Raw genomic sequence first — 27,219 nt, forward strand, 5'->3', positions numbered from 1 at the left:
AGTAGTCTTGAGTGGCCAGATGTCCAAAAGTCCTGGCATTTGAAAATGTAAAGCAAGGATGACTGGCAGGCTTGCTGGTCATTGTGGTCTGAATAATTCCAATGGCTGTTGTCCTCATGTTGTCATAAATTCTTAAAGTAGTTGTTGTTGAGTTTATTCTTCCTGACCACATGCATTTAATATGTCATGACAGAATAAATGTGATCACTCTAGGTAGTTTCAGTAATTCAGCATGAAGCTTCAGGCAGCTTCCGTACAATTCTGTGCCGCCAACACTCTCTTCTCTCTCTCGCTCTCTAATTATTTTTTTTGCTCTCCTGCTTCCTCCAATCATCCTCATATCTCCGTATGTCTCTTCTCCTCTCCTCTTGTCTCCTCATTGGTCCTCTGCCTTCCCTCTCTTCTCCCCCTGTCCTTGCCTGCTTAGCTCTCTCACCCAGAATAATCCTAAAGCTGGATGGAGCCACTCAGACAGTTGTCATGGTTAACACAACAAAACAACACAGCATGACAAGTGGGGTGGAGCCAGCTTAAAGCTAAATTGCAGCCACTCTGTCCTGTCTTTTCCCTCCCCGCTGCCTTTTACCCATCCCATTCATAATCTGCGCCGCACAGCCTTGCCAACAGTATGAACACGTCTTTAAAAAAAAAAAATTTGCTCTTAATTACAAGGTTGAAAAAGAACATCAGCAGCTACGGTGAATGAAGTCATGCTGTTTGGGTTTTTTTCACAAGCAGAAATCGTTTAGGAAAGTTGGACATTGAAAATATCCCATTTTTCATATGTTCCATTACTGTTATATCAATCGGAGTTATTCTCAGTATTGGTGGGTTATAAAATAGCAACCATCCATCAATCAGTTTGTCAGCTCAATGAGGAGAACTGGACACTGTATATGACTCAATTGATGCAGATGTCATGGGTGTATGTGACAGAGAGAGAGCACATGTTAAGTGTGTGAGGGTTTGTGTGATGGAGATGATGTCAAGGGGCACGTGTGTGTGCATGTGTCATGCCCATGCCAGCAGTGGAGAGATTGCTGGGAAATCCATCAAAAAAGGATTTAGACCTGGTGGGTAGCAGGGCTGGACAGTGAGGAACAGAGGGTGAGGCTAAGGGGGAAGAGCGGTGAGTGTGTCGCCGGACAAAGAGGGCCGGGGCCTGAATAAATCCTGTTACTCGCGCTGCTCTCTCTCCTGGGGTTGGGAACTTCCTGCAACACTGAGAGCTTGAATGAAAAGCTATAAACCCTCTCTCTTGCACCATCTCACTGGAACTGCCTTACACTAGTCTAGGCTACACTCTTATGGGTAATAGTGCACCTGAGGGTGTGTGTGCAATTTCAAAGCATCTGGACACCTGCAAGTCTATATCCACTTGCCTGCCTAATTAAGTTACTGTATTTTGGACAGTTAAGGCACCAAATGTTTGTTTTGGTCATGGCAATACCTCACTGACCACAGTTTGGAATCATCACAATTTTATGACATAGAATAAAACATTTTTCATTTCATCTCTATGTCGTGTCTGCTTTCGGTGTTCAGAACAAAAGGTCCGACTTCCCACACACCATTTCTTCAGTAAATCTTTGTGCCTAAAAACCTCACTTCCAAACTTCCAAATGATCGCCTGACATCACTTAGACCACAATCTTTAAGATGGATAGTAGGAAGCATCCAACCCCCTAACCCCCTACTCTAAAACAGAAGGTTGTGGCCCATTTTGCATCCATTGATCCAGAAGCCGCACTTCCTTCAAAGTGCCTAATATAAAGCATATGCTGTGTGGATGGCACAGGTCTGTTTTATAAGCGGCAGGGCAGTTTTTGTGCTGGCATCATGCGTTGTGCCAACCCTGACCCCAGGAGCTACAGGGGGACCAAGGATCTGTCTGTCACAGCAGCAGGCGCCAGTGCCTGGCGCAGACCTCTTGACATTGATAAGACTAGTGGAGTCAGAGTCCATGTAGAGAGGAGCACAGAGACACAGTTGCATGCGCGCACACGCGCGCGCGCGCGCACACACACACACACACACACACACACACACACACACACGATTGCATACATGACTGCATTTGCCAGAGCTGGCACACTGTTTATCTCTCATATGCATCCAAAATGCAAGGTTTCAATGCTCAGATGGACGGCTGGGTGACAGGCCAGGACACTGGAGAGCTCTGAAATCTATGAAAACACACTGTCCATCACAAATATCCTGGGCCAAAGAAATAGAGAATGATGGCTGGGGCCAGGACTCTGGGACATGGCGCTCTAACAAGCCACAGACAACACCACAACTAAAGAGACTTCACATTCTGAACATCCAAAATTGCTATTATTGACTTATTCTGTGACTCTGACCTCAGTCAGCTGACTTTTCTTTTATACTGCATTATTTTATTTGCTGGAACTCACACAGAGTCCAATAAATATGTATTACCCACTATATATAGTGCTGGCTAAATATGTGACGCACATCATGTATTCATCCACAATCATACAACAATACATTGTCATTGTACTCCTTAATAAGTCATCAGGCGCAAATGAAAATTAACCATTGGTCTGGAACAATCCTGAATCATTCTTCAAAAACAATTAGGTACAAAACTTCTAAAGCTACTGTTTAAATCTGGTTATTATATTGTTAAGCCTTAAACTTGAACCTGCTTTCACCATAATCATTCTTGTCCAGTACATACTACTTCCAGAAAACTTTTTTTTTTCAATTTGCAGTCATTTAGAATTATGGTCCATCTTGCACAAGCAGGCTTTGTGCTTGCCAGGAAAGTTTCTTAGCACTGGGCACTGAGCTACAACACTAAGTCCACTCCTTTCCCCAGCTAAGCTCAGATCAAAGCTGAAGGAACAATGCATAGGCAACACACACAAAACTGTAAGTCTACTACGTAAAAAACAAACACACAAATACTATATGTAGAGAGTCTCCCTTCAGTATCCACTTGTATTCATCCATCTTCTTATCTGTCTTTGTCACACATCTTATCACGTCCTTATACTTGGAGAAAACCCCCTTTTCCTGTATCTCTGTGATGGATAGCTCATCACCAAACAGGATTCTCAGCAGGTTCAAACGAGATAGGCACCATGACCACTCACAGTGATAATATCAGTGCTGGTCAGTGTTGGTTTGACCCAGTTACGTTTCAGCGCTTTCCCGAAAACTATAACACTGGATCCCCTGCGGTCACACACACACACACACACACACACACACACACACACACACACACACACACACACATACACACTCTCACTCGATGATCTATTGGATATCCCTGTCAGAAGTGCTGAGGAGGTGTCTGGTTGCAGGGCTGCTCCCGGGGTCAGTGCTCGTCACTGATGCCTCTAGGGTTTCTCCTGACAGTGGCCTCTGTGTCGTAATCTTTAGCATCAATTATTCACTGCAAGCCTAAGACTTCACAGTTAGAGGATTGCAGTAAGCGTGACACTGCAGGATTCACTGTGTAGAATGTGCTATGTGCCGTCTGCGGTTAGTCAGGTGATCAGGCCATTGACACAAGTATACGTAACACACACGTGCTGTCACAGGCTGTCAAGTTTGACAGCGAGAGACTGGAATTTCTCCCTAGCTAGCCAGTTAGCTATGGCTCTGTTCTTTGTCGCATTAAATACAGAATCTATCGACCCTTTATTGTCACTTTAGCCCTCTGGGAGCTTCTCGAGTTAAAGTACCAGCCTCTACAATCATAGTCAAGGATGTTGCCTTTCCCCTAGTTGAAAATACTGTATTGAAAGCTTTAAAAGAGAAAAGCAATACTCTTACTTCCTTTTTGTTAGAGGGTGTGTGGTAGAGTTTTAATCAAGGGCTTTCCCATGAGGCATCCCTGCCCTGAGGCTTTCCTGGTCCTGAGACGCCCGTGGTGAAGAGGCTGTGGTTATATCTGGCAGTTTAGTCACACGCGCGCACACACACACACACACACACACACACACTCAGAAAGTGATATCCAGTTGTCTGACACTGGGAGGCCTGCAGTGGGATCTCATTCATCAATCTTACAGCTCTGGTCGGTGATCTGGAGTCAATCTGGCCACAAAAAAAACCTGCTCTGTCATTAACATGAACTAATATAACAGTGTTCCTGGAACGAACAGTTGTGCCGCTCCTCAGGACAAGTTCAAACTAAAAACCAACCATGAAAAACAGACATGACTGATACTGACAAAGTGATAAACAGATAAGTAAACAGCAACACACAGGGAGACAGACGGTGTGGCAGAGAGGCATACAGAAAAAGGCCAAAAAATAATCCAATCTGTATTTATGTATAACATAATGGTGACTGTTAAACAAATTTCTTTTGGCGATATGAACTCTGGAAAATTGGACTGCTGTCAAATATGTAAAAATGCCTAATTTGAACAGGCAGGGGGCAGAATTCGCTGAAATTATCTAGAACAAATGTCAAGAAAAAAATACTATGCAATAAAATAAAATATAATAATAATGTTAAATCTGTCATTTAATGCATACAAACAAAATGTTTCTCTTTTCATAGAAAGGCTGCTGTATTAGTTCAGTTCGTATAAGTTTCAGGCTACACGTTTGGCCCGAAACAACCGTGCCTCCTCAGGCTCTGTTTATTGGATTGTTTTCTGTTTGAGCTGCACTCCACACTAAGCGATGCCACCACTCCAGTGTGCGTCGGGCCCTACCTCAGAAACCACCCACCGTCCGTTCTCAGCCCGGCGTAGCCGCGGCTGCCATACCCGGTCAACTCACAAGCCCATAATTGCACTTCACATGTAGTTTCTCCCTCTGGTATTTTTAGATCAGTGAATGTTCTCGCCATAGAGGGAAGTTGGGGAGAAGAAATTAAGAAACTTAATAAGTGAGTAGAACAAAAACATACATCATTAAATCTGACAAGAACTCCGCGTTACTCACTAGGCTTATTTTGGAGAGCTCTGTCCAAAAACAGAATTCTATTTATTTTGAGGAGAAAAACAGAAAACCTACCATTAGTCCAACAAGAAGGGGGTGAAAGATTTTTGGAAAATGGGGATAGCAGTATGCAGAATTACGGCCAAATTATGCCATTCCACATAAGGGGAACTAGAAAACACTTGAATGAATACCTCTCTAAAGAACAAAAATGCACGGGGTCAGTCTCCCAGCTATTGTCAGACGATACTTTTCAACCAGGCATTTCTCCTTCAGGGGCAAGAGGCTGCCAATCAAGTGTGCATTTTACTGTGAAAAAAGAAACAGGGAGAAGGAGAGTTTTTTTGAGGTATTGTCCACATGGCCCTGGTCGGCTGCTCTTAAGTTGAGCCAATGGCATCTCGCATCTCTAACTAAAGACAAGAGTTTTTTCTCCTTCTTGGGAAATAGTGGCAAGAAAGAGAAAAAGGGAAAGTGGTTCCAATTGAGTAGGAACCAGTGCGTGAGCAATTTAGAGCGTTTTCCAGTTTGAGGACTGGCTGACTGATTAGCCTGTATGACACACAGTGATGGAGGCAGACAGAAAAGCACTTTCAGGGGATTAAACAAGGTTGTGCTCTCCACAGCCTTGCAGACCAAAGGGCCAAATTAGAAAGCGTATTACTTCATTGCATGTAACCAGCTGGGCCTGGATGAAATGCTAATTGCATTTCAAAAGAGTTCCCAAAACAGAAAGGCAACCCAGAACGGGGGTGTATTTTCATTGGAGAAGAAGCGGGGCTTTACGATTCACTGACCAGCACGCAATTTTAAGGAGCAGGCTTTTTTTCACTCATGCTCCTTTTTGTGTTTCGTGTGCATTTCTGAAATTGCCACAGTTCTCTATTCTTTTGTTTCTCCCACTTTTTGGCATACTGGCCTCCTCTCCAACAGAATCCAAACCATCCTATTCAGACTCCCTCCTTTTCTCTCGGCTCTACTCTTTATCACTGCTAAACAAGGACACGCACAGCACACACATCCTCGGTACAGTAGGTGTGGGAGAGCCCCTCTTTCAAGCCTTTGCAGCGCTGGAAAACTAAATGCCAGATGGCAAGATTGAGGAGGAAGCAAATCCCCGAACAGAACCTGATTATCATAGAGAAAAAGAATAAGAAAATGTTTTAAAGTTGTCGCTTGTTTGCTTTTATCTAGCTGGTCATTAGGATTGTTGTCTGTCCCGCAGATTCAGAAGCAATCATTAACAGAACTGATTGCTATGTAACTGTGAATGTGAGAGGGAGCATACACATTGAAAGTGAACAAGACATGCGTGTGTTTTTGGATCCTGTCATATACTTATCATAAACACACCTCCCATCAATTTCTCATCTTATCTGGCATTAAATAACATTTCAGTCTAATCGAAAACATTTCTCTCTGCAGTGCTTCTCAGATCACACAGTGAATGACACAAAGATGCAGGGTGTGTTTTCTATTTATTATCAAGTGATCCTGATCTCTTGAGACATTCTACTCACAAAGCTATAATCTATAATGAAAGGCATATAGAGAAACTTGATACATACATCTTTGTACAACAATAAACACACCCCGCCAGCTCTCAGCCATGCTCAGATCAACCACCCCCACCTACTCGAGGAATTCCTCTGCCATGACCAACTACAGTACAATGAGAGAAGTGAGGGATAAACAGAGAAAGACAAGAAAAGAAAGAAAGAGGGGCTGGTGTACGGGACGGGGCAGATGGGGGGGGGGGGGAATAATACAGATTGGGGCATACACACACACACTGGGGGATAAATAATGGTGAGGGTAATGGAGAGAACTAAGGGTTTTGGAAGATTGATCTAAGAGTCGGTGACCTACATCAACAGGTTTATGTTTTAAATAGGCACCCTGACTCCTCTTTTCTGTGGCTCACTGCCTCTGCCTCTCTCTCTCTCTCTCTCTCTCTCTCACACACACACACACACACACACACTCACAAAGACCCTCGTGAGAGGCAGTAGTACTAACAAAGAAGGAAGGGTCTATGGATGGATAGCCATGATGTCCTTACAGCTGAACGCAAAGTGTGACCCACTCAACCTGACCTGTCTAAAAAAGGACATGAAGGAGGGGGCACCACATGATGTCTTCCATGTGGCTCCCCCAAAATCATCTAGGTGAGGTGTAGAACTCATGGGGGTTTATGGCCGGACAGAGGGACCCATGTAGGGGGGCAGCATGTTTAAAGAATTGGAGCAGTGAAGAGCAACCGAATAGTGCATTCATTTATCAAATTAAGGCTGTGAAGCAGGTTTAAAGCTTTGGGATAATAATTCATTCAATGAAAAAAATCAAAGTAATCCTTCTTTCAACAGTCCTTGAGACTTCATTTAATTTAGAGTCTAGCCATGTTAATGTGAACCAGAGGCCAGAGGAAACAGTCTTCCTAAATGTTCTTTTACTTTTCACTATGTTTTGACATCTGAGAAAAGGATGTTGCTCTGTGTGCCTCCTGCACTGACTTTCCTTAGCTGCTTTAGTTTGATTTAATTACTTTAATTAATCTAATTGCCATAGAATGTGGTGGGCATATTACAAAAATATTAGAAATGAAATCACTGTTTGACTGATTAATTAAAATATTTGTGGTGGGATGTTTTTTAAATATACTCAGCAAAGAAGGCAGGGGCGGGCTCTAACCTATCTGAGGCCACCAGCTTTACTAACATCACAAGAGGTCAGAGTTCAAGTTTAATACTCAAATAGAGATGCTGAGCAGCTGTAAATCTCATCATTACCCCTACAGAATGCAAGATATAACAATAGGTGTGTGTGTAAGTGTGTGTATGTATGCAAGTGTGATTATAAGAGTTGACAGCGAGGTCATGGCTGAGGGTTTGCTGCAGCGACCGTACTAGCATCCTCTCACCGGGAACAATATGCGGTTGGTCAGACCCACTGAAAAGACCACAGGATTGTTGGCCATCGCTGAGGGCCCACCACTTTCCTGTCGCTCTGCTCCAAGGACAACAATTACTAAAACATGATACTGTCCCCTGTGCGTAAGCATGAACTGTCAAATGATTTTTGAAAACAAACAATTAAAATCCCAGAGAACATTCTAAGAGACTTATTTACAACTTGAATTTGTCCATTCAGTAAATCTAAAATCAGGGTTTACACACATACTGGCATCAGCTTTGATGATCCCAGTCAAATAAAACAACAGGAAGATGTGAATAAACTAGCATGGTTCCTTTGTTATTTGTTGCTGGGAGGCATGTTGATTAGAAATTAGAAAATGCAAAATGAGCTACATCAGATCTTGGCACTATAAACTAATAAATTTCAATTCTGTGAGTGGAATAGATAAATTTCTTTTAAGTTGTTGTTAGGCATTTGTTTATTCTTCTTTGTCCTTCCTTGTCTCTCTGATGTCTCCTCATAGGGTTGAGAGCATTAATTATACTGTCTGCCCACATGTAGTGCATTTTTTTCCACATTGGCCAAATATCACATAATTGAGAAGCAATAAACTGAAATGACACCAAACACTGAATGAGATGGCTTGAAACTAACCTCAGTTTTAGAACGATTATCTCTAAATCTCTTCATGTACAGCCTGGAAAACTGCTTAAATGAGCAGCCACGGAAAACAGCATAAATCCAAAAAAGCAACAGGAACTCTTGCTTGTGGAAATATTGTTGACCCTGTTTGCCTTACTAAAGTTTTCTTCATTATTTGTACAAATATAAAGCATTTTGTACTGTGTAAGTATGGGGAAGCAAGTATGGGGAAACATTCCACGTGTCAACTGTGCATGCAAAAATGTAGAAGCTAAGAACCTATTGCACCAAAAAATGTCTCTGGAATTTGGTTTGGTGTTTCAAAAATGTTATTCTAACACCTATGGTTCATACACTCAAATAAGCATTCAGTGAGCCAGGTCAGCCCCCGGTGTTGGCAGGTTTTAAGATATTCATCTGTCTTGCACCAAAGGATTATGAATTGTTCTACTGCAAGGTACTTCTGAGGGAAATGGTCATTTGAGGGAGAACTGGGAAAGTAAGTGCAACATTTTATCCTCTCAAAGAGTGGAAATAAAAACCAGACCATAACTAATAAGAGATGTATAGTCGGTAGGTCTATGGGTTTTCGCACCATGAAAAATGCAAATACAGAACACTCACTGAGGAGAAGTCTAACATTTTGCATTGTGTTTACTTATCCTAATAACAAGTGCTATATAAGTGAGCATCGCTCTCCTCGGGCCTGAGTTTTCATGTGATTATCTAAGAGGATAAGGTAAGATGCAGAAAACATGTCAGAACAACAACCAAACTTTCAGTATAACTAGCGGGGATGTGTCAAGGAAGTAATATGGAACTACTGTAGGATCATGAATATTGCCATATATAGAGTTGCTATCAGACCATGAGTTCCAGATGAAGATATCCTTTACAACTCTTGTCCCCAACAGTGATCCTTGGTGCACAGATCAGCTGAGGCGGCATGCAGCCTGTTGCAGGGCGGTTAAGCATGCAGAGCTGCGCCTTCATCTACTATTTCCCCACACACTGGGAACGCAAGCCCTCTCATCCCCAGAAAACATCAATCTCATCTTGTCTGCAATGTGCATCACTTCAGCACCTTTCATCAATGAACAAGCTCCGTTTATGGCACTGTCCCCTTTTGTACTGTGCAACCATTAGAGGGGTGAGACAGAAGGAGAGAGAGGCAGGCAGTAAAACAGTTTCCGCCCAGTGAATCACATTCAGGCCCTCACACAGGCGACTGGGGGCTGACCCCTGCCAGGCGATGACATAAACACTGACAAACAAAGGACCTGAGCTCCGAGCAAGTGTGGTTCTTTGAGGATCCAAATCTACAAAAATAGACCAACAGACGGACTATGACCTGTGGGTTTGTGATAGTGGAAATAGAGATTATAGGTTGTATGTTAGGTTTTTTAACGGCAAGTTTTGCTGCTGCAAACAAAGAGGGAGGACATAATTATTCAAAAGACTGAAGATAATTTCACCCTTTTACACAAAGATACATTTCAGAAACAGTCAACAGGGAAGGCTGGCGCTGAAGGAAGAGCAGGTGTAAGTGATGAATGGACACAGAAGCAGCTCCCTCCCTTCCTCCCTGGTGAGAAAGGGGATTTAACTCTCCTGAAACACCACAGAGGAGGCAACAAAAGAGATTTGCAAGGGACGCACCCAGATGACATCATGTCAAGTCAATTAGAGACAAGGTGGACATATTCAATTATTCAAGGACTGAAAACCCTACCCCATCAACTGTAAATGATGGAGCCTGGACATCTGCATAAAATACGCAAAGAAGCAGCAGCACAATGAGACTACAGTCACCACTCGTTGATTTAACAGTAACAGCACATGTGCGCAACTCAAAGTGTGCCGAGATTACTTATGGCCAAAGTAAGCCTATAGATTAGTCAACGGAGCCTTTATGAGAGGGTCTCCAGCCCACCATGTGTGGCAGTTCCCCCTGAATTGTTGTTTTATTTCAGTGGGAGAGGGAAAACCCACACAAAGCGCAGTAATCACACTGGAGATCCTGGATGTAACCATGGAAGCGTTTGTCTCCGTCCTCAATGGGCTACCCGGCCATTCATTTACTGATTGCGCTGAATCAATATTTAGGCTTTTCAATTTTATTAGCTGCTCTGAGGGGGATTTTTTGGCACAATGCAAAAAGAAATTAGCTGTGGCCAACCACTTTTAATCGTTTTCTTATAGTGTTATACAATATGTCTGCTTGAGCTGTCTGGCATAATTGATGAGGAGTATCGCTACTCATTTGTTTCCTTTATTCTCTGCACTATTAATCTACCACTGGCATTAGCGCCTGGAGTCACCAATAATTACTTACTCACTTGCTGAAAAATAAATCCAAGACATTTGCATTGTCCTAGAGGTAATGTAACCACAACAAAGGCTATTTCATCTCGCATCCAAGTCTTTCTACGGAATTATCCAGCAAAGTTTGGCACGCATCCGTACTATTAGCGCACACTCATAATGACTAACTAACACACACATCTTTAAAAAGAGACCAGATAAATCATTCCAATAACTTACCTGACACCTTGCTTAGCCTCTCTGTCCAAGATAAATTACTATAATGTATCTACTGCAGAGGATAACATCTATAAGTGCTCCCAGCTCCTTCTCTTCTCAAACCGCAGCCAATAACTGCACCATTTGGTACTGATGATTAAAACATACTGAATTCGGGTTTTCCTTCGGCAGCTTTGGGTTCCCGGTGAACAACATGCGCGTTTGTCATGTAACGGGACTGAAGCCGGGAGAAACAACGGAGACGGAGCGCGGTTCCCCGGTGTGTTCAGGACCCTCTCTCCTCTCTCTCTCTCCCTACGCACAGCTCCGGGCTGCTGCAGCCATGTGAGAGTATGAGCAACTGCTACTGTACACACACACGACTCGCTGTTCCAGCAGAAAGATTAGTTTGCAGCTACTCAGGGACTCCAGCTCGTTCCCCGGTCGCTGCCTAATGAGAGGAGATGTTTTAATCCCATTTGTCTCTCAACTGTGCTCCATGTGGTGGTGGACAGCTCCACCCAGCGAGCCACGGACGTTTGAAAAGCTAATAACTTGACCTCTAGCGCCATCTCGCGGGCTGTGTTAGAAGCGCCAGTGGTTACGTCATTACGTAAATATTCTGTTGACGTGGCGTGAGCAGTTCAACAGTAGCTAGCAGGCAGGTACCAGTTTACTAACCAAAGGCAAGGTGAGAGAGAAGACAATCCCGTGGAAGTATGGATATGACTCAGGTCAACTGATTGATCGGTGTCAACCTTCTTCAGGTAAAGGTAGTAGACTTTCTCCAAATATATCATTCTTTACTTGTGACAACTGACCGATAAACTGCAACTTAGTTAGCTATTGACGTTAGCCACATAAAGCTACTTAGCACTAGCCTAGCCGGTGTAGATGCTTAGTTTGCTTAATGTGGACTTGCGCTGTAAGTTACACCACCCTCCTATCGCTACAAGACCAACCTGACAGTGCGTGTAAGCCATTGCTCTGGTGGCTTAAACAGACGTGTTTCTAAAGTTACGTAATAATTCCTAATGGACTACGACATCGACTGAGGTGTATGTTTTATAGTAGTAACGTTAGTTGCTAACCGGGAATTTTGCCACAGTAACTCTTTGCAAGCGTAGCTAGTGAGTTAACGATAATCACAGTCCTGCATGCTTGATAAAGAAGATGATTGTTAGTGTCCTAACAGCTTAGATGGTTAGCTGCTAACTTAGCTAACATTACCTTACCTTGGTCAGAAACCTGGTATTTTGTTTCAAGTAACGTAACGTTAGTAACCAGAGGCTGCTTTGCTCACAGGTTAAAGCTGTGATAGGTGAAAAGATGGGTAACGTTGTGTGACAAGATGTCACATTAGCTGGTGATGTACCATGGCCGTAATAGGTATCAGTATACATGTTATATAAACAGAGGACCTTGACATCTTTTGATTGAATGTACTGCCTGTAAGGTCACTTGTCATACAGAAAGAGGTCCAATCTTATCTAGTTTAACTCTAGCCTGAATGCACAGGACTGTCAGAGAGGTTTTTTACTTTTTCCCAGCATGCTGAACAATGTGAGAAACGTATCATTAGCAAGTATACTTCACTGCTGCCTGCACCTGTTAATTGCAGGTTTCAGAGAGAGAAATGCATGTTTCCTCTTGCATGGTGGCATAAAGTTCACAAAGGCCAAGCCGTTTTATAGCTGTTGGTTGTAGTTTATTTGATTCATATTTGTAAGTTTATCTGAAACAGTGGTCACATTTGGTATGACATTGATGGCTGTAATAGTACAATGGTGATTTTTTTTTTTATGGATGTCCACTGTAGTCTCTCCCCCATGCTGTTAAGCTGGGGAAAACAATGACATCTATTGCTAGTAATAGTACCATACCGTTAAGCCATCCTCCTAAATAAATATTTGTTTAGCTTAGTTCAAACGTGTTTTCCTTGTTATCTTCTTTCAGGGTTAAGGATACCTTGATGGTATTCCGGAAGAATATGCTGTACAAGTTCAGGATTTGTTACTCAAGCCTATCCCTGCTCTTCCCAACACAGTGAAGAAAAAATGTCCAGTAGAAACCAGCTCTATGGGTTCCAGTCAGCCTCCATAGTGCAGCCTGCCAATGGCGGCCATGCCTATTTGTTTGGAAACAATGGCTCAGAGAATGACCTGTCAGAGGAGGATGGGGAGAGCTGTGAGCTGCGGCCACGTGGCAGAGAGAGGCTGCGGAGGAGCACCTCCAGAGAAAAGATGGAGGATATCATCTACCTGACCAGAGATATCCAGGAGGGTGACACCCTGAACAGCATTTCCCTGCAGTACCATTGCTCAGTACGTCTGCGCTCAGATCTGTGTGTGTGTGTGTGTGTCTTACCCAGTAGTACCCGCTCAACTCTTCCTCATTCCCATGATAAAGTGGACTACATTCTTTCATTCTTGGCCCTTTACACAATTAACAGTTATTATTGATAAATCTGTGTCTTACTTTTTTTTATACAATGAGAGATGTAGCATTATAAATATCTAGATCCAGACTGAACATTGAAAGCTTCAATGTTAAATGTTAAAGATGTCTTCTTTGTATCTCTGTTACTGTATTTTATCATTTAAGAAAACTAAGTTTCAGCTTATTGTTTAGCTGTCCGATACGCAACCAACTGTTTTGCTGTTTTGGTTCACTATTACTGCCCTCACAGTGATGTCAGCCTCAGGAAACAACTTTTTCTAACGAGAAGCTCTAAATACTGTGAAGGCCCATAATACCGATTCCACACTACCTGCTCAGCACCAAACAAAAGATAGACACAGTTAGCTGGCAGGCATAGTGAAGCATCAGGAGTTGGCTGAGACAAAGAACGGAGCTAAAAGGAGAGTGAATATTTACGTTTGCCAGGTGGCCAGAAACAGGACTGATAATGTTGCTGCAGAAGTTCACCACATCAACTTAAAAGGTCTACTTGTTTCAACAGAAACATTGACCTTTTAAGTTCTCAAATTGTATTAAAATTGTAGACAAGTATACAATATGGACAGGCTAATTAAAATGTCTTTGGTTGTTAAATTATAGTTTTTTGATTGAGTTAGAACGGTCAGTACAATTTACCAGCGCCCAAATAACATGGTAGTTTTTCTAATGGAAAACTTGTTGAATTGTCATTACATACCCTATGTTTAATTCCACCATAATCATATGGATAATATTTACAACTCTGTGTGTTAATCTGGGTGGAAAGGCTGCCATTTTAGTTTGTTGGTTGACTCAGAATCCAGAATATTTAGCTGACAGTGAATGTAAAATAACACTAACTGTAAGGGAGCATGGTTAGCTCACTTGGTTGAGCACCTGCCCCCCTGAAATATCTTTTAATAAAAACATTTTCTTTGTAAGCAGCATAGTAAATTCATCTTTCTTTTGTGCATTTCTCAGGTGGCTGATATTAAGCGTGCAAACAACCTCTTGACAGAGCAGGACTTCTTTGCCCTGCGGTCGGTCAAGATTCCTGTGAGGCGCTTTAGCGTCCTCACTGAGACTCTCAGCACTGGACCTCTCCCGTCTGCCTCCCCCTCAGGTGGGAGGCGCCTGCCCCAGATCTCAACCGTTACCTCACTCCCCTCTGAGTCCTCCACAGACTCTTCTTCTTCCACCGACAGTGTGGAAGGATTCCTCTTGGAGAAGGACAAGGACATTGAACGGCTGGTGAAATCCACAGGTCCGTCTCGGAGCAGTCTGAATGAGGTCGTGTCCTCCTTAACGCTGCAGCAAACGCAGCCACTGCTAGGAGAAGTAGAGTACAAACCAGCACAGAGAAAGGACCCTTATTATGGAGCAGACTGGGGCATGAGGTGGTGGACAGCTGTGGCCATCATGCTGGTCGTTGGTATTGTCACACCTGTGTTTTATCTGTTGTACTATGAGGTTCTCATGAAAACTGACGTCAGCCATCATGGCATTCCTACACAAGCTAATGTCAACATGCGTCCTGAAGATCACCATGGCAATAATAATGGTGACCTTGCTGTTGGAGAAGACAAACATGCAGGGCCTGGCCCTGGATACCTTGATGGAAATGTGGGTAATGGAGATCAACAGGGACCCGGTGGGGACAAAGCAGGAGACAGAGAACACGGAGGACATGAGAAAACATAACAAGGGATTCTACCTTTACATACAAATTTGTTGCTTACTCAGAGACCTAATAAAACTGGGTGGATGTTCCCATTTTGAGTAGTTTTTATAGACTTTATACATCAATGCAATCTGTCTGGTTTTCAGGAATAGGACTAGAATAAGGGTGTGGCCACAGTCGTCCCTTGTCTGTTCATTTACATTTATATACTTTTCAAGTAGAGCTGTAAGTATTAATTGATTAATCAATTAGTTGTCAACTATTAAATTATTAAAATAATCGGCAGCTATTTTGATAAGCCATTGTCAGAAAAAAAGTCCTAATTTTCAGATTCCAGCTACTCAAATGTACATTTGAGGACGTCATCTTGGACTGGTCTGGGCTAATCACAAAAATGATGGACAGATTAATCAATAATGAAAATAATCCTTAGTTGCAGCCCTATTTTCAGTTATAAATGGGCGGAAAAGATGCTTGGCTGAAATGTTTCGAATGATGGATTTATTGTTAACAATCAATGTACCCAATAGAATGTTTGTTATCGTCTATGCTGTTGCATTCTTTGTAAGCTACCCACAAACTGTGTCCAAAGATTTTGAAAACAAGCCGAGACAGACAAGCAATTCTGTTTATTCAGTGATGCGACCAGTGGTCACACCCTAAGAGATTCATTAATTTTGTGGATTTGGTTTTAAAGCAGTTCTTACTGTTTAATCAAACTGTAGAAATTTTTTGCCATGTTAGAAATGGTGTCCAATGCTGTTTGTTGGAAAGGTATGATTACTGCCTTTGTGTTTAATATAGAATTAATTTATTTCAAGACTATTGAACATTAGCCTTTATTTACACTATCAGTATTTGAGACAAGTTGAATTAGGTTTATGGATTTCCATGAAAGTTGCTTAATATCTTTTGCTTTTAGCTTGCCTGTTTGTCATTCCAAAAAACCTCGAAGAGCATGGTGAGGAAAATGGGAAATGCACAATATTCCCACAATGACTCATACTCATTATGTGAAATTTTACACTTTGTTATATAGCCCTTTTATTTTATCACTGTGATACTTCATGAAAAAGCATTAAGTGTTGTTGACAGTATGTGCCTTTCAACCTGTGGAAATGTGCTACAGGCTGAAAAATAAATACATCTATTTTGAATAAATTATTGCCAGTGTGCACATAGTTTGGCTTCTCTTATTTACATATGCCTTTACGGACAGCTTGCGTCTCAAGCTCAAACTTAACAAACCCACTATCACTCTGCTAAACAGTATTCCCAACTTATGTACAATATTTAACCAAAAGAAACAATCACATGACGATTGTCAACTTCAACCGTGTACGCATGCTTGAGTGACACCCTCTCAGTATGTTCCTTCACCGTCCATATTATCATCACTTTCTGCAGCAAAATCTTCGCCATTGTCAAAATAGCTGTCAATGTAGTCGTTTTCCTAGAAAGAAATAAAAGTAGAAATATTAAGTCTGCTGCTTACATATCGACCACATTCAGTTTGCATTGAACACAGTTAGGAATAAAGGAATTGAGGTTGTCATTTGTAATCTAACCTCTTCAATATCCTCTTCATCATATTCTTCCGCTTCAATTTCTTCCTCCTCATTCTTATCCTCAGTTTTCTTTTCGGTCTCATCGTCTGATTTTTCTGGGTTCCCGTCATCTTTCTTTGCCAGTTCCTGAAATGTTGACATTAACATTAAATTACTTATTTAAGCATTTGCCTGCTCAGAAGGACATACATAGTTGTATTTGATAAATCACACAAATTAACACATGTAACACTCAGTAGTTGAACACAGAACAAACAATCGGGGGAAAAAAAGCTTACATCTAATTTACTCAGCAGATCTTCTGCGTCTTTGCGTGATATCTTCACAGTTTTCTTCTTTATGCCTGTTGGATTTAATCATTAGGTCTGTATTCTTACAGTCACAGAAAGGGAATCTTATCACATGCATAATGGTTTAAATTTACCTGGTTTAGCACAAGGTTTTTTCTTTTGGGGCATCAATTCTTTTGGGAAGAGGTTCCAGTCTAAAATATTAGGAATCATATTTCCATTATTTTCCTTTTTTCCCCCTCAATATGCTCAAATTGCATGACAGTTTGTTATGCTTAAGTTACGCAAGTACCTGGAGTCCATTCCTCATCCTCCATCTGGCTTTGCTTCAGGTATCGCTCCGTGTACTTCTCCACTTCTGTTTCATGTAAACAAAGAGAATGTTCTGCTTCATTACACCCCCAAACAAGTCATCACATTCAGCAGTTTCATGAGGGTATCAACACAAAAAACAAAACACTGGTTGCTAATCCTTATTCTTAGCAACAGCAGTAAATCATAATTTTAAGTATAGAGTGAGCAACTATTGGCTGCATATATGTACTGTATATACGATTTTGTTTGTCCCAAAACAAAATGAGTGACTTTTATAGACATGATCTATCAAGTCCCACTGTAATTACAGTTAGCACGTTTAAAGGCATTCTGAAAAACCTTAATTGACTACCTTTTATGGATATATTTAGCTCATCGCTGAATAAGGGAACTCGAAAAGGCCCCATCAAGCCAGACCATGGAAATCATATTAAAACCACCAGATGAGGCAGCAGCTGTAACTTAATATTTCTGCCATAAATCTGCCTTTCCCCAGATACGACCCTAATAAAATGTCTCAGTTCCTAAGTGCTGCATTATCCTCACTGACAGCAGCCAATTGTCTTGCCATAACATTTCTATTGGATGTCAGGTTTCTAATGCACTACTCTCCCCCTCACCTGCTTTGTTGGACAGAGGCTTGATGTTGTGTGGTAGCCGCTGCATCGTTCCCCTCATCTCCTGCTTTAAGGCCAGCATGTAGTCCTCATCTTCGCCAGCTTTCAGTGGCACTGGCTTAAAGTCTGTGCTCTGCATGAGGATAAGATAGTGGAAGGGAGATAACAGCAATCAATTATAACTTTTCCATAGAGTTTGATATGTGTGTGATTAACACTATGGAGCAGATGTGGCAACATATTGAAAAAGCTGTACATTTATAGATGCAGTTTTAGTATCTCCAATTTATTCTTCAACAGATTACGTTTTAGTTTTATCCAATATGAGTATTTACAGTCAAACTCTGTATAGTAAAATGGTGCCAAACTGATGTGTGCACAGCCCATTTTGGTACAATGATCAAAATTGGTTTATCAGTTGACCGGGGGACAAACTCTCAGTCAAGCACAAGTGAAGGATACTGAAGTGCTTAACTTGAAAAATAAACAAATGGTGTTATTATTATTTATTATATTACACGGTATCCTGCAAACGTTGTGTAAAGAAAAAAAATTACAGAACCTCCTTAACTCATCCTAAACAAGTGTCACATATAAAGCCCGGCTTAAAATTAAATGGGACAAACTGACCCTTAGAGGCCTCAAATGTGGTAACATGTGGTAAGTTGCTTAGGAATATATACCACCAAATCAAAATGTCATGGTTGGTCTCTGGGTTTGTGTGCAAAATATAATAAAGCTGTCATGTGTAATGTGCCGTGTGTATTGTACTTGAAAGGCACTTAAATTTATGAGGATAGCTACAGAATGCACAGAAAATATGAGGAAGAGAAGTCAATTGGGTCCAAAAGTAATTTTTGCCCTATTTTCAGCACCATGCAGAGATTAATAGACGCATCCTGGAGCAACTGATAGTTCATCTCCTATAGGAGGATGCTCTAGGAAGACGTACTTAATGGGAAACTACTTTTAAACAGGTGCAGGCTCTTAACATGGCCATGACACATAGCTGTTTTTGCAAATATTTGCAAAATTTTTCATGGCTTGTACTTTAATTTAAATACATCATAACAGAACCTACACATCTCTTTGAATTGTCAAAAAAAATAAAAATACTGGTGCAGTTACAGATTTGAATTTCACCCTCCCTGAAATGTTTGGCATGCAACACTTGGAGGGCTTATGGGTGAACTGAGTATACTGCAATGTGATATGTCATTGTGTGTGTGAGTGAGTGTGCTCGGTACTTACTGGAAACAGCGGGCTGGGCCCCACCCTGGCTTCTGGCATGCTGCCCCTGCCGATGCCCAGAGCGTCAATGTTGAAGGTAAAGGCAGCTACTCCACGACCCTTGCCTGCCATGGCTGCAAGCCTCCTCTGTACCTGCAGCACAGAGTCCACATGTCTCCAGTCAACTTCACTGTGAAACACGTGTAGACACAACAAGTTACTGTACCACAGCTGCTTTCATAGCCTTATGCAGACTATGCAGCGTTGGTCAACATATATATATTGCATCAGAGACTCAACCACACATACACACAACCACACATAACTTTACAAGAAGCTGTAATACTCACTATGGGACTATTAGAGAATTGCTCCTAATGTGGAACGTTAAAGTTTGTGTATTTCAGGGCTATTCGGCGGCATTCAGCCTTTACCAAGTCTCTATGTTTTCACTTTTAGAGTTTACTTGTCATTAGCTTTCAGCTACTCAGTTCTATCTATTGTTCGGACGTAAACTAACTCCTGAAATCACTAAATTTAAAGGTAAACCTAAGGCAGATTTGAACGGCTGTGCTAACACCAGCATGGAAAACGAAGCACACACGACTCAGCAGTATGTGCGTAAATGTGCCTTTAACTCGCCCCTCCCCTACGTGACGTTTGAGAAGGCGTGGTTTATTTAAAGCCAATAGTTGCGCGCTTGAGGCTGTCGTCACTCGTGAGTTCGCCCAATGAGCACGCTCTTCTCCAACAAGGGTGTGTCGGCGGCCACCATCACACTAACCTCAATGAAAACATATCACCTCTAGCTAGTTACACCTCTCCGCCGAAAAATCAGCTGACAGCACGAAACCCGCAGCAGGTTACTTCGATACGTGCATGAACTGGGATGTCTGCAGCCGACTGGTACGCTCACAAGTCGCTCGGAGACGGACTCTTCTGGATCCAGGAGCGATTCTACCAGTCGGACAACCGGGCCAACATCTGGCTGCTGCGCGGCACACACCAGGACGTGGTGATAGACACTGGTCTGGGCTTGAGGAGCTTACCTGACTACATCGACGGCAAGGGGCTGCTCGGCAAGGATCCGCAGAGGAAGAACCCGCTGCTGGCCATCGCCACCCACGCCCACTTCGACCACTCGGGCGGTCTGCATCAGTTCCAACAGGTGGGCGTCCACAGCGCCGAGGTCGATGCTTTGGCCAACGGAGACAACTTCGAGACGGTCACCTGGCTCAGCGACAGGGAGATAGCCGAGGCTCCCAGTCCAGGATGGAGGGCAAGGCACTACAAAGTGAAGGCTGTGCAGCCCACACACATACTGCAGGAGGGTAGGTAGGAGATGCAGCCTTTGCAGATTTGTTTTAGGGGGGTGGATCTGTGATAAAACTCCACCTCATAAGGTCTAAATGCATTCGTCTAGGGATACGCATAATGGTCGATACCATTAGATGATATTCAATGGACTCAAGAGCTGTAGTTTGCACATTAGGCTCTACCATACAGAACCTTTTATCTCCACTGGGGGATTTACCCGCACAATGAATTCAGACCAATAATGACTTGCTAAATAAATCCAAGTCACATACTAACCTACACATGCAGTGTCAGAAATATAGGCATACAACATGTGCGGTGGTGAGGAACAATATGAGGTGAGAGGTAGCTTATACAGGTGTAAATGTAGTATTACATAACATGAGCTGGGCTATGTAAAAAGTGCAGAGACGGGTCATTAATCAAAGGGGGGGGGGGGCACTCTAAGGAAACTGTGTTGATTGTTTGTGAGATGAGATAAGACAAGAAGAAATGAGGTTTTTGCAGCTAATATGCTCATTCTTTAACTGTATTTGCAGAGCAGCTCTATTTTAAGCCAGTGTGCTGATGAATTTGGATTCTGTTACTTCCAAGAAAGAAAGAAGAAGAAATGGGCCATACTTCTGGAGAGCATCCCAAATATTAATAACCTCATAGCACTGATTTAGCCTTCACCCAAAGTGCTGTTAGCATATACACACCAAATCAATCACTAATGGACTAAACTCAGGACAACTAAGCTTTATCACTCATTTCATGATAGTTGTTGCACAAAGCTTTTATCTCAATGTATGGGAAGAGTAGCTATGTTTTTGTTGGAGTTTGGACCAAAACGTTTATCCAGTTATTGTCTTTAGTATTCTCACAGAGTAATTTCTGCACTTCCGGTCAATACACTGACTTGTTCTGCTGTGTCAGAGCCACTGCTGCATTGCAGTTGGAATATCTTTGCTTGATGTGTCAGTTTCAGTTTTCCGTTTCAATGATATACTGAATGTCCTGGACTCTGCACATCATGGTGATACGAGGTGACACACAAATATAACCCTGGCTTCATTCCATCCAGCCAAATTATGAGGAACATAAGGATTTAGTTACAAGTTATATTGTGTTTGTATGTGTGACTATGATACTACTTCTCCCTCTCTCCTGTCTAGGCGATGTCATCAACCTCGGTGACAGACAGCTGACGGTGCTCCACATGCCTGGTCACTCTCGGGGGAGCATTTGCCTCCACGACCGTGACAATAAAATGCTTTTCAGTGGAGATGTGGTGTATGATGGCGCCATGATTGACTGGTTGCCCTACAGCCACGTCAGTGATTACATCAGCAGTTGTGAGCGGCTGGTGGGGCTGGTGGACAGCGAACAGGTATCACACTGAAACACACCAGAGGTTGGCCTATCCATTTCAGCTCATTGTTCCTCCAATCCTCAGTTGGATAACTCAAGATATCCAATCCCATCTCCTAAAACAAAACATAGTAGATATATAATGAAAATGTCATTGTCCTGTTCAATTCAATTTTATATATATAGCGCCAAATCACAACAACAGTTATCTCACAGCCCTTTTCATAAAAGAGCAGGTCTAGACCGTACTCTATGATGCTATTTACAGAAGCCCAACAGTTCCCACCAAGAGCAGCACTAGGCGACAGAGGCAAGGAAAAACTTCCTTTTAAGAGGCAGAAACCTCAAGCAGAACCATGGCTCAGGGTGGGCGGCCATCAGCCTCGACCGGTTGGGGTGAAGGAGAGAGAGAGAGAGAGAGAGAGGGCAGGAGAGGAACAGAGAGAAAAAGAGAGGGATGGAAGAAGAGAGGGGGGGAGGGAGGCAGCCTACACAATATACACACAGAGGTACAGACAGTAAAGGTGATGTTGCTATAGACTAAATGAAAAAATGGTACAGATATTTATAGTAGTGTTAATGGTAACAGTCGTAATGTTAATGATTATAATAACAATAATAACAATAATAATAATAGGACTAGTAACAATAGTTGTTGTAGCAGAGGGTGTCGAACAGGAACACGGGGGCAGCAGGTGACCCGCAGCCACAGATCCAGACTCCACAGCTCCAGAGCCAGAAAACCTGCAGGAAGTGATATGGAGGAGAGAGGAGAGGGACGAGAAAGCACAAGACTACCAGAAAGGGGAGAAGTTGTGTTAGTAACATGCAATAATGGGATGAGGTTGCATACAGAGGGAGAGAAAGTAGAGGAGAGAGGAGCTCAGTGCATCATAGGACAAACCCCGGGAATCTAGACATATAGCAGCATAACTAACGGATGGTTCAGGACTAACCTGAGCCAGCCCTAACTATAAGCTTTATCAAAGAGGAAAGTCTTAAGCCTACTCTTAAATGTGGAGATGGTGTCTGCCTCCTGTTATGGTGTTTTTCAACAGAAGTGTCAAGTAAATTTTAGTTCACTACACTCAATGATAATCGGATTTTACATTATAATGACAACACAATTTTTTGTAGAATATAAATGTGTTGAATGGAAAAGATAGTAGTTTCCATGCAAAGCAATAGATTTAACTGACTTTATATTCCTGCTGTATGTAATAATCATCCTTATATCAGAGCTACGTACCACGTACTGCTGGATACAGATTGGTACACAGAGAAACGATCCTTGAGTGTACCACAACAGATGGTTTGGAAATTCTTGTACCACATACTGTACATCATTTTAAAGTGTTTAATAACTGGAAAATTCATTAAACAGGTTGACCAAGTCCTCCCAGGACACTACAACACCTTTGGTGCAAAGCGGCTTCACCGGATTGCATCCACATATATCAGCAGAGCTGGAACATGCCCTGCAAAATTCTCCACCTTTGCCTGGAGTACTCTGGCTGGGGTGGCGCTGCGGGCAAGTAATCCACGGAGTGCCTGCTAATGAGAGGGGATCATGGAGCTGGAGGAAGCACAAGTGCACAACAAAAATGTTCATGGAGGACATGAAAGAGGGTGAGGAGGGGAGACACCCGTCATTTATCTGTAACTAGATGTAAACTTGTTAATTTACTTAAGTAATCCAACAAGAATCATATAATTGCCAAACTTTGTGTAAAATGTCCATATTGGGTTACATAAGTCAATAATCAGCATCATAAGCATACAATATAAAGTATTTATTATTGTGATTTTGTTCTATACTAATGAATATGTATTTCTTGGATTGAATATTATTACATGTATGTTTTTTATACTTTAAGCAAATGTGAAGTTGCAATAGCACAACAATGGTACAATTCTGCACTGCAAACAGAAAGCATGGAGCTTTGGTTTCTCCTCTGAGGCATTTGAAACAGTCAGTATGGCCATAGTATTTCTCTATGCATTTTACAATGCTCAGTGAAGACTCAGTGTCGACTACCTCCTATGTTTGTAACAGTACTTTGTACTATTGACCAATTTAAGGCATTGCTATCGACAATAAAGCCTCTGTTCTACCTGCCTTTCTTGATAATTCTACAAGACAGACAAGTGCAGCTTCTATATGAAATTTCATCTTCAGTCGTTCACAAATGATGGGATCTCCTTTGGGATTTGCTGCTGGAAGGCATAGAATGTGATCCATCATTTGCTCAAAGTGCAAAGTACTTTACTGATCTAACAGAAACGTCTCCCACTGCAGGAAAAAGTGTACATGGTGGAAAAAAACAAAATTTTCCCTGAGACTATCTTTGTAATATACTATACAGAATTTAAATAAAGTGGGGTATATTACAGATTTACATGTAATATTTCTAACAGATTAAAAGATTACATATCATGTGGATGTGTGAAGAATAAGAGTCAGTTCTGAATTCAAAAACATTTATTATAATTAATGTTATATTATTTAGACATGAGATTTCCACATTTCTCATTTAATGTTTGCCTTCTAGGACGGCGTACATGCAGAACACAAAGCCTGCTAAACTTGCAAGGTTATAACATTCAATGTTACTTGTTCGAAATAGTTTAAGATCTGCACATCATCTGTTAACATTATAATCAGGTATCGATATAGCTGCATTTATAACAAAATCAATAATGTAACAAAAGACAAATAGAGGAGGTTTATTTGTTAACTTATAAAAATTAATCTACAGTAACAAATGTTGTTGTCCAAACATTTGACAGTTTTAATTCTTAGTAAAAATGGTTGCCCGAGTTCTGAGCCCCAAGGTGGAAACTGTTACCAAAGTAAAAGCCACAGTAAACAACAAAGACAGAGAAGAAGAGGCTTGACTGCACTGACAGAGACACTGACTCTCCTGCATGATTTGTTTTCACATGAAAGAACTAACTGCTGTTAACAGTTGTCTAAATGATAATAACTTATAAATAACAAAAAACAGGTGGCAAACAAGCCATTTTACTCTTGATCACTCATGATCTAATGGTTGACTCTGGTTTCATGTAAGTACTCAGTTTAATTTAAAGTTGCCTAGAATGCAGCCACCATAAAATTATTAAGAAATGTTTCAGTGTTGCATAATATTTGATAGATGAATGTTTCACATTTTATTGGAAATAATCTGGAACCACTTATGATGAACTCTCTTACTGCAGTGAGGCAGTGTAGCAGAATAATAAGTATGGCTTGGGTTTTCAATAATGCTTTGGTTAATTTCAGTTTTTTCTATGGTTCTGTTTGTAAGGATCGATTATTGTGCAGATAAATGTGTAAAAATTAAGACCAGAGCACAGATTCTTACCCTGAAGAGATCACAGTAATAACCAGTACAGTAAGTATGAGCACTTGCATAAAATTAAGCTTTCACCAGATTCATTGTTGAAATGCTCTCAAGTAGTTTAACATTTTAAGTCGAATCATGCAAAAAAGCAAAATGGTGCATAGTAATTTTAGCAGAACCACAATGGTGATGATCATCTGTTGTATTAATATTAGATACGTACACTTAAGTAGATCACAGTACAGGCAACAGACATCAACCCTTCCCTCCACACTCAACGGTTTCTAAAATTCGAAAAAACTGATTATACCTTATGTTCATCTTGCATGTTCGACCTGCCACATGCTCATTGGCTTTCATAGCATAAACACCGCAAACCTTTATTTATAAAATACAGATAGGATTGAACATCCAGTCGAAATAGTGCTAGTGCATTGATAGAGATGACCTTGAAACAATGTTTGAGTGGCCAGGATGGCTGATGCAGAGGACAAAACCAAAAAAATGATCTGGTTTCTGAATTAGATTCCAGGGACAGACAGTGGGCCTTGTGTGGCGTGTTTATCGGAGCAAGTCCTTAGCTCAAAGGATAACTTTCTCCCAAGCAGCATGGCCATAATTTCTCAAAGTAAGCAAAGTACCTCCCATTTAGTTTTGGACCATCTTCAAAATTGTGGCAACCCAGAAAAGTACAGTCGCCTGCAGTGATTGTCACCTGTCTTTTGTGTTAGAAGACATTCCAGTTTGCCCCAGGAGGGTCTTCCATGATCAATCCTCCAACAGGAGGCAGGCTAGAGGCAGCTTATCCTCCTCAGGGCTGTGCTTGTGGCCTAGCAGGTTGCCTGAGGTTGGTTCACATATGTTAAGCCAGTTAAACCATGGTATAATGAGCACAGTTGCCTTTAGGCCAGCATAAAATGTCTGTCAGGCAGGACAAGTTCACACCTGACTTTGAAGCCAGTTGCGAGGATCAAGTCTGGCCCTGAGGTTCCTGAGGCTGCGTCGAGCTGGGGAGGGCCTTGAGAAGGGGGCTCCCTCAGATGACTCGGGGCTGTGGCTGCCCTCACTGTTGCTGGAGCTGTTGCTAGAGGTGGAGCTGGAACAGGAGAGCGTGGTCTGTGTGCTGCGTTGTGACTGAGGTGAACGTGAGGAGATGGGGAGTGGGGTGAGCAGCGAGGAAGGAGGAGGCTGGCAGGGGCATTGGAAGTTCCCTCCTCCTCCATACCCCCGCCCTCGAAGGGTGCTGAGCTTAGCATCCAGCGACAGAGTGCGTGGCCTCACACGGGAAGGAGAAGATGACAAGAGAGAGAAGTTTGAAGAAGGCTCGGGCCAGCCACGGTGGTGAGAGCAGGGACTGGTGCTGCAGTGGCTGTCGCTGTCTGAGGTCAGGCTTGTATCTGAGGACAGCAGAGCCGTCTGTGGGCAGCGATGAGGGCTCACAGGGCTCCGGGGCATACGATGAGGGGAGGAGGGGCTGTGGCCAGAAATGCGAGAGGTACAGGGACGGGGGCGGCCAGCGCTTTTGAGGTTGTTCTCCTCAAACACAGACATCCAGGTGGGGGAGGTGCCCAGCTGGCTGCGGAGCTCCAGCTCCTGCATCCTCCGAGCCAAGATGTCTGACACAGTGCTGCTGAGGTCATCAGATGACTCAATAACTGCAGGAGAGATGCAGCAAAACCTATCATTATACTGCTGTATACTGAGGTTAGACCTGTTTTTTTAAAAGGATTTTAAGGTGACATCTTTAAATAATTGTTTGTCTTAAATCTGAGATTTTAGTTTTTTAGAAATCACATTTCTACCATTTGAATTGGTGATATAGTCATAACTTCTTAACTATAACTTTTTCTTAAATTTTTAAGACAGGCATTAGGATAGTTTTAATGCAAAATTAAGGAATATTTTTTGTTACATTTGGATTTTGGATGGATTTACAGACATGTTTGCAGTTTATGAAATATTTTTTGTTTTTTTAATATATATGAGTTTATGAGGACAAATTGCAGACAAATTAGTGTTCAGATCTTCTGTTTGTCTAGTAATGCATTG

The 27,219-nt window shown here is 42.1% G+C and overlaps 5 protein-coding genes across 13 annotated transcripts in view; 2 read left to right on the forward strand and 3 right to left on the reverse strand.

The window, feature by feature from the left end:
* adgrv1 (adhesion G protein-coupled receptor V1) overlaps positions 1–11,473 on the reverse strand; it is a 108,583-nt gene extending 97,110 nt beyond the window's left edge. Inside the window, 1 exon segment of the mRNA XM_038704464.1 lies at positions 11,035–11,473. The gene's annotated coding sequence lies outside the window, so the exon portion shown is untranslated.
* A 156-nt stretch (positions 11,474–11,629) lies between these two features.
* Positions 11,630–16,314, forward strand: lysmd3 (LysM, putative peptidoglycan-binding, domain containing 3). Of its 4 annotated transcripts, none has more exons than XM_038704457.1 (3): positions 11,630–11,780; positions 12,970–13,337; positions 14,434–16,314. In XM_038704457.1, the coding sequence occupies exons 2-3, from the start codon at positions 13,071–13,073 to the stop codon at positions 15,151–15,153; spliced, it is 987 nt and encodes a 328-aa protein (XP_038560385.1). In that variant the 5' UTR covers positions 11,630–11,780; positions 12,970–13,070; the 3' UTR covers positions 15,154–16,314. The 4 variants fall into 4 exon arrangements, with proteins under 4 accessions (XP_038560385.1, XP_038560387.1, XP_038560384.1 ...); XM_038704459.1 differs by having other exon boundaries at positions 11,631–11,780; positions 13,061–13,337; XM_038704456.1 differs by having other exon boundaries at positions 11,632–11,786.
* On the reverse strand, positions 16,153–19,750 carry polr3g (polymerase (RNA) III (DNA directed) polypeptide G). 2 transcript variants are annotated; one of them, XM_038704463.1, is made up of 8 exons: positions 19,504–19,750; positions 19,175–19,343; positions 17,927–18,056; positions 17,284–17,349; positions 17,126–17,185; positions 16,980–17,044; positions 16,702–16,827; positions 16,153–16,586 (listed from the first exon to the last, which is right to left on the reverse strand). In XM_038704463.1, exons 2-8 carry the CDS (start codon positions 19,283–19,285, stop codon positions 16,497–16,499), a joined length of 648 nt encoding a protein of 215 aa, XP_038560391.1. In that variant the 5' UTR covers positions 19,286–19,343; positions 19,504–19,750; the 3' UTR covers positions 16,153–16,496. The 2 variants fall into 2 exon arrangements, with proteins under 2 accessions (XP_038560391.1, XP_038560390.1); XM_038704462.1 differs by having other exon boundaries at positions 19,175–19,306; positions 19,504–19,749.
* Positions 19,751–19,906: 156 nt separating this feature from the next.
* On the forward strand, positions 19,907–23,942 carry mblac2 (metallo-beta-lactamase domain containing 2). The gene is made up of 3 exons (XM_038704460.1): positions 19,907–20,484; positions 21,628–21,842; positions 23,208–23,942. Exons 1-3 carry the CDS (start codon positions 20,043–20,045, stop codon positions 23,379–23,381), a joined length of 831 nt encoding a protein of 276 aa, XP_038560388.1. The 5' UTR covers positions 19,907–20,042; the 3' UTR covers positions 23,382–23,942.
* A 348-nt stretch (positions 23,943–24,290) lies between these two features.
* The window catches only part of rtkn (rhotekin), a 58,036-nt gene continuing 55,107 nt past the window's right edge, over positions 24,291–27,219 (reverse strand). For 4 of the 5 annotated variants that reach the window (XM_038704452.1, XM_038704451.1, XM_038704453.1 and 1 more), the window contains exon 11: positions 24,291–26,825. In XM_038704452.1, the coding sequence (XP_038560380.1) occupies positions 26,110–26,825 (716 nt within the window). In that variant the 3' untranslated portion in view covers positions 24,291–26,109. The remainder of the gene's footprint in view (positions 26,826–27,219) is intronic. The other variant, XM_038704455.1, reaches the window with a different exon arrangement.

Source organism: Micropterus salmoides, unplaced genomic scaffold (genome assembly GCF_014851395.1).
Source record: "Micropterus salmoides isolate LMB-PRFRI ecotype aquatic unplaced genomic scaffold, ASM1485139v1 Ms_hic_scaffold_7, whole genome shotgun sequence".
Lineage (NCBI taxonomy): Eukaryota > Metazoa > Chordata > Actinopteri > Centrarchiformes > Centrarchidae > Micropterus > Micropterus salmoides.